This window comes from Camarhynchus parvulus, chromosome 1, assembly GCF_901933205.1.
Source record: "Camarhynchus parvulus chromosome 1, STF_HiC, whole genome shotgun sequence".
In the NCBI taxonomy this organism is placed as follows: Eukaryota; Metazoa; Chordata; class Aves; order Passeriformes; family Thraupidae; genus Camarhynchus; species Camarhynchus parvulus.
In genome coordinates this window covers 94,274,397-94,287,792 of record NC_044571.1, presented here as the reverse complement: position 1 = coordinate 94,287,792, position 13,396 = coordinate 94,274,397, and the positions used below count along the sequence as shown (strand labels likewise).

The 13,396-nt window shown below is 37.6% G+C and overlaps 1 protein-coding gene across 2 annotated transcripts in view; it reads right to left on the bottom strand.

Moving 5' to 3' along the window:
- F5 (coagulation factor V) overlaps positions 1–13,335 on the bottom strand; it is a 40,391-nt gene extending 27,056 nt beyond the window's left edge. The window contains exons 1-5 of one of the 2 annotated variants that reach the window (XM_030970096.1): positions 9,626–13,335; positions 6,417–6,602; positions 3,279–3,370; positions 2,169–2,291; positions 897–1,109 (exon numbers count right to left, since the gene is read on the bottom strand). In XM_030970096.1, the coding sequence (XP_030825956.1) occupies positions 897–1,109; positions 2,169–2,291; positions 3,279–3,370; positions 6,417–6,577 (589 nt within the window). In that variant the 5' untranslated portion in view covers positions 6,578–6,602; positions 9,626–13,335. Of the gene's footprint in view, positions 1–896; positions 1,110–2,168; positions 2,292–3,278; positions 3,371–6,416 lie in introns of both variants that reach the window. The other variant, XM_030970026.1, reaches the window with a different exon arrangement.
- Positions 13,336–13,396: the final 61 nt, after the last annotated feature.

Below are 13,396 nucleotides of genomic sequence, written 5' to 3'. Positions count from 1 at the left end.
TGGGTATCTATGGGTGAGGAAACTGTCCTTGTGCAACTCACACTGAACTAGTGTTCTGTTTACTTTCAGGGAAGCTTTAAGGTCCAAGTCCATGCAGTTTAGCCTACACAAATTTTTGACTCAAACTAAATCAGGCTAAATAACTCACAGCATGTTCACCACAAGAAGGAGATATAATTTGGAAAAACCTTGGATTTTAGGGACCAGTAAGTAGTTTAAGTACTTTACACGGTGGCATGTTGTTTCAGTCATCACTCAAACCAGGGAGATGTATCTGGCAGCTATTTACAAGTGCTACAAGATACCAGTTATTAGTGGAGATGGAATTCAATGGTTCAGACTGCTAAAATCTAAAATCTCTGATCACATGCAAAAACAATTTTAAGACTTAATATCTGTTCGAATTTGGCCATATCTTCAAATGACTAGCAAAGGACACACTGCTCTGCAATTTTAAAGCCAGGTTACAGAAAAGAGTGTGTTCCAGGTTCTTGATCAGACAGCCTTTAAAAGACAATGGGTAAAACAATTATTTCCTGCCTTACTCTCTGAAATAGCCAAAGCATTTTGAATGAAGTTTTAGAAAATATTTATTCTTAGACAGGACATTTGAGGTCATATATTTAGCAGTTAAGCAACTGCAGATGCAACCAGCGCAGACAAATGTATCTACATAATGATGTTTCCTGCCTGTTCTATAATTATAGGATGGAACTGCATGAAAGCTGGCATTTAAAAACTCTAACGTCTAAAAGAATGATGCTAAAAACCATTCATTTTACACTGCATGTAAAGATGTGACAAAGAAAATAATATATATCTCATTACCATACACGATCATCTTTGTTAGAAATGAAAATATACTACCTTATAATAGTCTTACAGCATTTCATTACCTTTCTTACAGATCAGCAATGCTCCAACCAGACCAGAGTTAAAATCCATTGCCATGTTCTCATGAGAATAGTAAGCATAAGTAAGACAAGGAAGGTCAGCTTCTCTTGGACCAACTTCTTCTGGTATATCCCACACATATGTGTAGAGCTGGCCTGGAAGTACAGCATCATCTTGTTTTTCTGCAGGTGATGTTCTGTCATCATACAGGGAGCCTGCCAAGAAAAGAGTCAGTAGGGTGGCATGAAGAAAAAGAGCAATTAAAATGCTTGGAATATCTTCCTATAATCAACTCCAAAAGCTTGGTTTGATCTTGCTTATATGATACTTCAGCTTCAAAGAGTTAACTCATGATTCCACTCACATATTGCTGAGAGTAGCATGGGGAGAGTAGCTAATCCACCACCACCACCCTGTTTCTTACAGATTAAAGACTTCCTAGAAGTATTATCACTGCCAAAAGGTTGGGCTCTTCATCAGTCTGAGTAGGGTTAGGATGGGATGAAGTTTCAGCCTCTGCTCACTGATGCTTGGCAGAGAAATGCTGCCCACTCTGTCACCTTTCTGTCTCTCAAAGCCACTGCATGGCCTGGCACTGCCTTGCTGCCTTAGGCCTTTTGTATACTGCACATCCACATATGGAGGCAGTAATGGCTCGTGTCTGCGCCTGCCATATCCAACAGATCCGCAATATGACAAAGGGGAGACAGAGAATCGAAATCTGAAGTGCAAAAGGAACATTAATTAATATGACAGTCAAACTGAACTGCCCATCCCTTCCAATGAGATGTTCTGTTCAACTCCATGAGATGGAGCTGCAGAACTCATTTTGCATCCACACAGCAACCAAAGCCTTGCATGAATTTGTAAACTGAGGGTCAAAGCTCTGGCTCAGCACCCAGGGCAGGGCAATCCAGGAAGCATGAGCAACCAAACTCACTTCGTGCTGGTACAGATATTTTACTGTCCATTTGGTCATAGTTTATAATCTCTTTTTGCTGGTCTCATGAGGGTGTGGAACAAAGCACCACAAAGCTGAGCATTAAATCCTGAGTATCAGAACAGCATGATCAGCACTGTTAGGAAACTGTGCTCACGACATTCACATTCCCAGTGTTACAGTGATGAACAAGAAAGGAGCTAGCAATGAAGGTGTAATCCAGATCAACAGATATCTGTGTTACACATAGCTTCACACATTGATCTGGATCCCTTTCAACATTTCATGCAGTAGTCTACAAGCAAATAAAACATGGAGTTTCTACAGTATTTACCTTCTTCACTTTTGCTGTAAGCTAGGCCTTGAGGATGAATACTGACTGGCTTGTCAGCCATATTTTTAAGGTGAACCACTAAAGTATCTCCCACTTCAGCACGCAGGGTTGGTCCCAGAAGTCCTGTAGTTATTTAAGATAAAGAAAGACGAAAATATTAATAAAACAGTATGTTCAGTGAAACAAATAATTTTCTCCCCCTTCAAAAATATTAGCTCTCAAAATACAAGTTTCAAAATTAACACAGAGAATGTAATAACACTGCAAGGAAGATTTACCCATAAAAAGGCATATGGGAACCTAAAGGATATAGTGCATATTCCAAAATGTTATAAATTTTGCATTTGGCAACTAGCACTTAAAAATCATGGGAAAATAAGGGGGAAATAGTTATTTACAGATACAGAAACTCTATCAAAAAACTCATCCTGAGGTTCATTGAAAATTTCTAGACATCTTTCACATACAATTTAATTAAAACATTTTAGAAGATAAACATTTTATAATTTAAGAGTTTAGAGAAAGGCATTCAAACACATTATTTTAAGTAGCACTCTGAATGCCAGGAGTCACAGAACAAAGATCTTTCAATTCCCAAAAGTTATCCAAGCAAATAATCATTTCCACATTGCAAATTTCTTGAGGCATTTCCTGCAAAAGATTTCAAGAGCTGGTATCCCTACTCCCCATGTTGCAAAAACAAGTAATTGAAAAAGCTGCTAAGATAACTTTTGGCTTGTAAGTCTCTTTTTTGGTAAACTATTTTGTATATATTTAGTTTCAGGCCTTAGGCTCCTTCACAAGGAATTCATAGTGTCATCGCTGGGGCTGTGCCAAATCTAAATGCACGTGGTAAATCTCATCAGATGCTGAAAACAAAGGGAACAACTTTGTATGGTGCAACTGATTTGCAGACAGCCACATCCTCTGAAAGCCCAACCTCTCTACGGCCTTTGGAAGCCTCGTTCCTGCACTATAGAGACCTCATCCCCTGTGCCTATTTGGTTTATGTGCAAATAATGGATGCAAAAATACAAGTGTGTTTAGGTTGCCACTGGCTTTAAAATAAGGAACGAATCAAAATACTCAGGACATTTCATTCCTGTTTACCTGCAAATGTATTTGCTGGTTTTTCTTTTTTAAAATCCACTTCATATTCTCTGTAAGAAATTTTCTTAAATACAGGATCTGAATGTTCCAATCTGAAACCAAAAGAGTTATAAAAAATATTGAGAGGACAAAGATTCTCAGAGATGCCATTGTTGTTTGATGGAAAACTCAAAGATGAATCTTGGAAATATATTTAATCACTTGCACATTTTGCTGAAGGAAAGAACACAGTCCAACTCTTTGTAGTGTCTTCACTTCTCCCTCTTACTCTATTGAATTTATGATGTTCCCGAAGCAGATAATGTCATATAGGGCATCCAATATCCATACCTAGAATAGTTCACCAATGATTTTACAGGTGGTTTTTATGGGTCCTTTTGATTCTACAAAGGTATAAACATGCCTTTGTTTGTCCAAGACACAGAGGAAGATGTCTCAACCATACTTAACCTAGAAAGCATCTGACAAAAGAGAGAGAAAGAAACCTGAATTTCTATTTATTCAGCCATATGGTTGAACTTTAAGACTCACCAGAAGGGTTTTTAAACAGCATTAACAGCAAGCTCCTGTCATAGGAATGACTCTGAAGGCAAGCAAGTTAGAAAATGAGAAACACTGCAAAGTGCCCTTAGTCTTGTTACATAAACAATTTGACACCCAGGAGACCACAAAATGTTTTCTTAGAAAATATTTAGGCAAGCAGAAGGAAACCAGCAAACGACATTTCTGCAATGGAAACAATGATGAGAAGAGGGCTGAAAGGGTAACAGCCCTTCACATTTATTGGTTGATTTACTATAGTATGTAGGATGACTGAATCCAATAGTAATTCCACTTGCTCTCTTTGTAATGCCCTTTCAGGCACATTTCACAGTGAGGAGCTGATGGCCTGCTCAAGCATGGGGAGGCTGAGCAGAGAGAACCCACTTCAGTGACATCCTGAGTCCATAAGGGGGAGATCTCTTTTGGAAGAGATCTCTTGTAAATTCCTCTGCACCCCTCTCTCACCACAGCAGAGTCAGGCAGAAGCAATTGGTGTTTCAATTAATTCCCCCCTCCTTAAAGACATTGATAAAATTTTATTTAACTCTTTAAGGGGAAAAGGATGGGATCCATAACCTTCATTGACAAGAGCTGCCCTAATGTGGCAAGGTTCATGAGAATATGCACCTAAGACTGTAGGATAGAAGAGGAAATTTATCAGTGCCAGTTGTATAGAGAGGAGGAATAAAATACCTAGCACACTAACACTTCAGAAACATCACACTATGCAAGCAGTTCTAGTTACAGAACTTCCAGGAATTGCAGCAGCAACACTGCAAGATGCACAGATAATATATATTCACTTTATGCTGAAGTGCCTTATAAATAAACAGCACTTGTACATAGTAACAAACCTCTGCAAAGATAAAACTGACACTCAGAGAAATAAGGTGTCCTTTTCTAGTCAAAATTAAGGAAACAGAATCCACTTTCCTTTCAATCTCTCAAGTTATTTATAAATAAAAGCACCAAAGTAACAGATTCTTACACTGCATATAGACATTCAGCTTCTACTGAAATCAGCACAAGTTACATATCCCAATACCTTTGGGATCCAAGCCATCAAGCCATAAACTCTTCCTCAGTAAGTGTATTTGTGTTGTGACGTCTTTTGTTTTTCTGTTTTTTTGGGGTTAAGTTTGTGGTTTTGTTTGCTTGTTTGTTTGTTTTGCGTTTTAGTTAAATTTCTATAAGCTCTATAAAATTCATTAGTCCCATCTGGGATGTGACTGGCTCTAAATACTGGCAAGGTAACCCAATAGACACTGCATATAAAATACTGCTGGGTTATCTCAGAGAACTTCAGCTGAGGTTTTAGACAGTCTTGTGAGTCTCTACTGCACAAAAACACTCCATCCACAATGTGAATTTAACCAAACAGCAGTTGATGCTTACATTGATGCACCCAGTGTAGAAGAGAATGAAGCTTTAACTAGTAAATTCACATGTCCAGGTCAATACTTAAATGGCAGCTGGCTTCATGTTCCTGCCTTTAAATCCTATTCTCTTCTGTCTTGCTGGTTTGACATTATGCTTATACCAGCTCTATTAAACTGTCAAGGGGGTTTTAAAATCACAAGAACTTTGCTATAATTAGATCTTGGGAAAAAAAGTTAGAAAGTCACAATCTGAACTGGAAGTATCTTTTCCATACTATCCTGAAATGCAATACATGTTCAGAAAAAAAATCACAAACAACAACAAAAAAAGACAAAAACCCAAGTCATCCACCTATATATACATATAAAAAAGCAGCAGTATACAAAAAACCCTTTTAATGTAGGAGGACAAGTAATTTTTAATTAATTTTAATGTTTCATTTTTAGTAGTTCCCCTCCCTAATTTAAACACAACTCGAGATTACATCCAAGTTCTGAAATCTGTAGCATTGCACTTGCAGTGTTTATAATCCTAAGGACAGCAGTAGTAATAAAAATAACATATTTTATATTCTTGATTGGTGGGTGCAGGTAGGCTGGCCACTGTGCAATGCTATCTGAAAAAAATAAAATCAGTATTTTCACTTAATAAAGCAGAGAAATGCTTGATTTTACCACCTCTACTCATCAGAATGTACATTTCACAAAAGTTCTGAACAACTCAGAAATGGTACTAGTTCCAAAGTTCATCTGGCTCTGATTTAAGTGAAAGTGATAGCATCAAAACTGGAACATCATTATTCCTTCAGCAAATTCTAAAGTCCTAAAGTTTTTGAGATCTTACCAAACCATGGCTCAACATAACATTGCTCAACATCCATGTACCTAAAATAAATACATTAAAAAACCCCAAGCAACCAACATTAAGCTATTCAAAAATGACAAAAGCAAGTCCTGGAGTTTATTTAACAGAAGTGCTCTGAAAGCATAAAAATAATTCTATCCACTAATGCAGCAAATAAAAAGGAACTTTTAATATGTCACTGGCTCTAGTTCAGATCATGCTGTTTAAGGTCAACCAAGTTCCTCTGAAATCAACAGATTGTGCTCCAAAGTCCTCCTGGTCTCTCCAATTCCACAAGAGATGAGAGACAAAAACCACTTGTCAGTCCCAAGGGAGGACTAATTTCATCCTTCTTATCCTGTACTTTGTTACCTGGACTTCTCCTCAGGTTGTGGTTTGTAGCTCCAGCTGGTGATCTGTGCAGCTATATAGTGCTCTCTGACCTTCACAGCTCCTGCCACATGCTGCTCTGAGTCTGGCCACCATGAACCAAGCAGAAGCAAGAGAAAAAGCTGCAAGCAGTGCAGAGTCATGGTAGAGATGCCTGTTAAAGCTGCTCTGGAAGACAAGGCAGAAACCACTGCTTTTATTGCTGTTGTTGCTTCTAACTTCCCCTGAGAAATGAAATAATTATGATGCAACAGGGTAACAACATTTGCTATGCTCAGGTCATTGCTCTTCACCTCTGCCTCCCCTTACTGACAGGGATCCAATAGAGATAAAAAACTGTTTAAACGATCTTCCTTCCCCTCCTCCACACCACCATGCACCAAGAAGAAGCAGCTTCAGCCCCATTAGGTGGTTGGGTCATTGTGTACTGAGGCAGCAGGATATCAGAGGCAGAAGATTATTTAGATTACTTCAATTACAGGATGTTTGACTTATGTGGTTACGAAGAAGGGGGGCATATTTTCTATCTTCCCAGAAAACAGAAACCCAGCACATGGCTGGCACTGATGGAAATTTCCCAGGTTGATGCTACACCCCTAAGAAATCATTCCCAGGTTAAAAGCAAAATACTGAAGGATTAGGTACAGGGAGTAGAATTGGGTGCAGAGCTAAAATCTCGTTCAGATCACCATGCACTGCATGCTCAGAACAGTAAGGCAGCCGCCCTTCCAAATGTTGCCAGCTTCAGCTTGATTCCCACTACACTCCCAAATACCTCAGGTAATAGGTAACCAATGGGCTTCTCAGTGGCAGCTACCAGGTCAAACAGGAGACTTCTAACCTAGTCTTGACTAGGATCAGTTGACATTTATCTAACAAGAAATGATTAGGAAAATACCTTTTGATAAGATAATTACCAATGTCAACTGTATTACCAAAAATGTTTCCCCGCTTTTGCCAGTACTAAGAAGCTGGTCAAAACAACAAGTAAATTGTTGATCATGTTTCCCACACACTCAATTACTAGAAAAAGAAGAAATCCTATCTATTTTTGTTGTGGCCAACGCAAGAAAAAATGAAAACAATATTTTCAATAATGTTTCCCAAATATTTTAATGAAAAAATTACTGACACCCCAAATCAAAACAACTCCAGTCCAGAACTAGACAAAAAGGACAACATTTCATTTTGGACTACTTCAAAAGAAAACCTGATCAATTCTAGGTTTGATATATTTTTTAACAGCAGAATGGCCTAACTGGCAGCTTGGTTAATTCTATCCAAACTACATGGTACCATAAGGACTTGAAAGAACTAGGGGAGATGGAAAAAAAAAAAAAAATTGAAGACCAACAGCTAAATGCTCACTACCAAACATCAGGATCATTTGGTGCATAAACCTGAGAACAATCGTGCTCACTTAGACAGCACACGACTACCAACATCATGGTATACTTCCTTAAACAAATCTTCCTGTGATTTTGTTTAATGAACTGTTTGCATTAGAAATATTCATTATAAGTAGGCTTCTAAGAATTTTTCCTTTTAATAAAAAGCTAAAATATTGCAGGCTAAAAATTAATACCTAGATTATGTGATTAACACCCTCTGCTTTGTGTCTGTGAGCTGGGAATCATCAAAGCTGACGCCAATTGGTTACTTCCCTTTTATCCATTTTGAGGAATTTGGGAGCTGTATTTTTGAAATTTCTTAGTCAACGAATTATGCAGCATTACTCTAAAGGTAAGAATTTCTTTCATAAGTGTGGCTGATCATATTGATAGTTTTAAAGATCAGTATCAAATTGAACTAGAGATACTTTCCATTAAGCTACATTGACTACCATTTGTTACTCTTCTTTAATCCTTTAAGAACAAGCAATCCAATATTGGCTGCTTGCTTATTTTCTCCTCTTCTCACATTTTAAGTATCAATGTAAAATTGACTTGCCTGAAATCATCTGCATCAGCCTTAGGTTTTTTTCTTTTTTCTTTTATTTAAGCTATTCCATCACATCACATCCTCTAGGCTTTATGAAGTTTCAGTGTTCTGAAAATCATTATTAATAATCCAAAGATGTTGTTCCCTTCCACCTGATCATTAATTTCTAATATTTGTAATTATATCTTGTCTGATGTTGTAAAAGTCTAATACATACATTTTTTTTAAAATTAGTCTTGGTTGCCTGCAAGTTATTACTATTAGTCCATGAGAAGTGACAACAGAATATATTCTTTCAGGCTGGAATCTTCCAAGACAATGCAAGTTTATTGGTTATTCATACATTTAGCTGTGATCTTTTTTTCTACTTCACAACACGGCACATGCTGCAAACTTCGTATTTTATCCTCACTGCTTACTGACATGTTCAAGTGTAAATTACAAGTCAACCACATAAAAAAATCATGTGGTCAAAAGCCATGCATGGCAGAATGTGGGTCCAGTGCAGGCTGGCAAGACAATCTCTGCAGCACAATGAACAAGAGTATTCCCTAAATAAAGCAGTACCTTTGGGATGTACTGATTCTGAAATGCCAAATGAAAACTGGGCATGGAAAGAGAAGCCTAGGAAATATCTTTTAACACTAAGAGCAGGTCTGCATCTTCCAACAGGGCAAGACTATTGTCTATTCTGACACCCAGTAATTATGGTCCTGATTTCTTGTTATGCTACATGTGAAAACACACTAAGGGTATACTTGCAGTCCTGCTCTAAAAGCTGACCAGTAAAATTAACTGGCAGTGCCAGTTTTCCACCTAGGCTAGGTGAAATAGCCTAGGCTGATTCTGAGCAATCATGAACAGATCTTTAAAAAGAGATGTAAAGTGGTGATATGTAACTTGCTGCAAATAACAAATTAGGATCCACAACAAACTTGTTTCTACTTCATCAAAAAAGATACCCTAAGCGCCAGCAGGAAGGCATCATATCCTGATGCCTGCCATCAGCTTTCACAACTGGTGACAGACAGGGAGCTAGTACAGAGAAGAAAAAGTTGTACAATTATTGTGGAATTGCTTGCTAATAATGTCCTAAGAGAGATCTCTCTCTCATTCAAATGCACCAATCAAGGCCCCACACTTGGTTTAGTGCAGGGTGAACAGGCTTCATGGGCAAACAAGGAGTTAATTATTGAATCGCCAGGGAACACGTGGTTCTGAAGCAGGTAAAAGACAGAGGGGGCACTTACCAAATCTGCCAGGCACTAGCGGGAACACAGGCCATCAGCCAAATATCTTCACTTCTCCAAGTGGGTGCTAAAGCCAAGAAATGTTAACCTGTGAAACAGCTCAGTTTAGAAGCCGAAAGTAGACGTGCTATGCCAAAAAAGACATATAAGCAGGCAAAAAGAAAAGATGGAAGAGAAACGAAGGCTTTCTTTCAGAGAACAAGTCACACAAAAGAAGATGTATGTCTCTTGATGACAGCCCACACAAGAACACATTGTGTACACTGTTAAGGGGAGGCAGGCTGTGTGACTTCTGTGGTCATAAACAAACTAAAAGGCAGTAAGAATGTAGAAGAGCATTTCAGTTTGCCCTGGCACTTCAGAAGTGCTTCAGAAGACAAATAATCATGTTAATTTAAACCTAAATACATTAATGTTTTAAACTTGTATTTCTCTTTAGCAGAAATGCAAATGTCCCTTGTTAGAATTGGGGTGTTTCTCCAGTTGATGTTTACCAAAACCAATTATTTAGCAGGACCGAAAACTATTGGTACAGAGATGCTGAAGTCAGTAAGGTTACATGAAAAAAAATAAACATGTTTATTTTCTAAACACTAAAACCTAATTTCAGTGCTTTAACGAATTTGTCTAAAACCACTGGCTTGTGGTCTGAAAAAAATCATTTTAAGGAACAAACAAGAATATACAAGCTTCCTCTCTTCAAAAACTGCATTAATGATATTTCACTTAAAATTCTGGACTGACTCAAGTGAAGCCCATTTTTTTCTTCCTGTGTGTTTAACTTTTGCCAGAAAAATTTCGGTTTGACTCAACAAACAATTTTCCTCCTACTCATTGTTTGTGTTCTCTGTGTTCCAGTTTGTCTTCTTTACTAAGAGATTTCTGTATTTGTCCAAGCTTACAACTGATATGCACCATGGGAGTAGCTGGCCTCATGCTAAGTCAGTCTAGCAGCATATTCATCTTGGATTTCTTTCTGTAGAGAACAACAGCAAGGATACCAGTGCAAGAGTTTGCAGCTAGGAAGATTCATATTCTTTTCATCATAAATCATCGTTGCAACTGAAACTGGACTATCAAAAAAGAGAGCCTCTTATCAAGTTGTACACACCTACTTCCAACAATAAGGATATTCTGATATTCTGAATGAAATAAATTTTTCATCCTTTATACAGTTGAATTTTCTAAATCCAGATATAATTTTTTTCCCCCAAATACTAGACTTAAAACAGATCTTGCAAGTTACATGCATAAAAAGTTATTTTTCACTAGTAAAGTGAAAAGGCACGTTAGGCACGTTTCAGAAAGAAACATGAAATCAGTAAGCTCTTAGCACAGTAAGACCCTAAATTATAAGCATCCCTACAGACTTCACAACACAGACAAATTCAAAGCATTCTAGTTCTCTAGCAATGGCTCAGGCTGTTTGTTAGCAAGCTGGTTAAACAAACTCTACCTTCCCATACCTAAAAATGCTGCCGCAGAAGGACAAAGTTGAAATTGCCCTGTTTAACACTTATTTCCATCCTTTATTACTTGTAGCTTAGGCTTTGATCAGACTTTTAAAACACTAATACAGAACTGCACTTCCCACACTTAATACTTTGATTTTTATCTTCCACACGAATTTTTTATTGGAAGCAAGTATTTACTGGTATTTAAAAATTTTTTACTATTATTATGCTATTTTTACATTTCATGTACATTGAAGACTAGATATCTGAAGTTTGACAATAGGCTGTGATGATCATTATTTTACATCTCTGTGAGGTTATTCCCTTTGCATCATAACTCATCCACTCTGCCTAATCAGTAGAATCAAAATGTCACCCACACCTTCACTGCATGCAGCACCTATAAACAAGAACATACCCAAAGTCCAAGATCAAGAAACAGAAGGCAAGCAAAAAGCCGTAAGAACTGTAAGGTGTATTGTAGGAAAGTGAGCAGAGCAGAACCCCTCAGAAGCTCTTCTGATGCCAACACAAAATTCAGGTAATTAATAATCATGTAGGATTTGACAGAAACTTTAACTTAAGTTACTATGTTTAAATGTCTATAGTAGTTCCTACAGCAGCAATCTTTGGTTCTATCAGAATTTTAAACATTAATCCCAAAGGAAGAGGAGGATTAAGGTACAGTACAACTGCTACAAGTACACCCAGATGAAATTTGCTTATAAGTACAGCTACTTTGATAAGCAGCTAAGCAGAACACCATGTCTTAGTCACCACAGATTGGCTTTTTCAACACCAGACAGTGCAGGGCTAAAAATGCCATAAGGTATTTAATATCACGGTGATGATGGAAGCCATTGGCAAGTTTTCTTCAGTTCTGCTATGCCTCTTTTTCTGTTAGGGTCAGAGAAAAAGGCCTTCTTTGGTTTATACATTAAAAATAAAAAAATTATGCCACTTGCTTTCATCAAAAGCCTGACAAGGAAGAATGTGGTATTTTATAACTTCACTTACTGGAGACTTATGAAACTAATTCACCTTCTTACAGGAGACTTTTAGAGAAAAGGATGTTTCAAAAGATTCTGATGCATCAAAGGAAAAAAGTATACATCACTACTGGTTATTTTAAGTCATACTCCCTCTCTTTGCTCCCCTATTTACTGGGTGGAGGACAGCTGCTTCCTTTGTTACCAGAAAGCCCAAAACATCTTTTGAGATTAGCCTCCTAGGCAAATTCCTATGGCATGACTCAGTGGGTGTGGTTAAGTTTTTAACAGGTTTCAGCCAGCCTTACTCTTCACTAACATAGACATTGCTTAAGATGTCCAAAAAAGAGGAAGTAAAGACATATCAAGAGGAAAGTCAATTTTAGCATGAAACACACAACCTGATTATGTGTTCCCATGTAACTAAGAGCATGGTAGAAAGGACAGCCAAAACACGGACCAGCTGTGCCAGGAATGGGACCAGTCTTCCTACCCAACAGTAAATTTAGTCCACTGCAGACACCCAACTTCTGATTACCTTGCAGAATCCAAGATGGTTGCTTGGGAGACAAAAGTGCTTTCCTGAAAGGCAGTTTAAGTGAATCTAATTACTATAAATATATGCACAAATATATATACAGAGACATGATGGTCCTTTCCTCCAAGTTTCATTAATATAAACCTTACATTTTACAGGGCAGAAAGCGGCTGCTAAAGCCTGGATGCTTCTGCAATATCTGAATCCGCAAACAACTCCATGCATGTTCATCCCAAGGAGGAAACCATGCTGTTAGACTGGCAATTAGTGTAGCTGAGGCAGACAAATAATCAAGATTGAACCTTGCTCCGACATAGCAATCTTTTCCTTTACCCTCAAGCTGTATTTTTGTCAATAAGACTGTTCTTTATTACAAGAGAAACAGACCACATAATGAATAACCTTCTTCTGCCTCCTCAAATATTCCATCTCTAGTCTTGCTCAAGTATAAATCACCTTTCAAAGACTGGTTAGTTACAGTTACTTGTTAAAGCTGTAGTCAGACTTTCTTAACAAGACAATCACTTATTTTTTCATCTTTTAAAATATTCCTCCAGCAAGAGGATATATAACCATTCACAGCTGGAAAAAAATACCTCCACAAAGCTCCCAAGTGAATTTAAATGGGAAAAAAAAGGTACATTTTTAGGAATCAGCAACAAAGCCGTAACTATTACGGCTTATCTACTTCTACTTCTTATCTACTTCTACTACAAAAGTAGATCAGTTTCTAACATACATGAAAATATTCTCATGGAAGGAAATTAAGGAATTGTGGAGAAAAAAAATC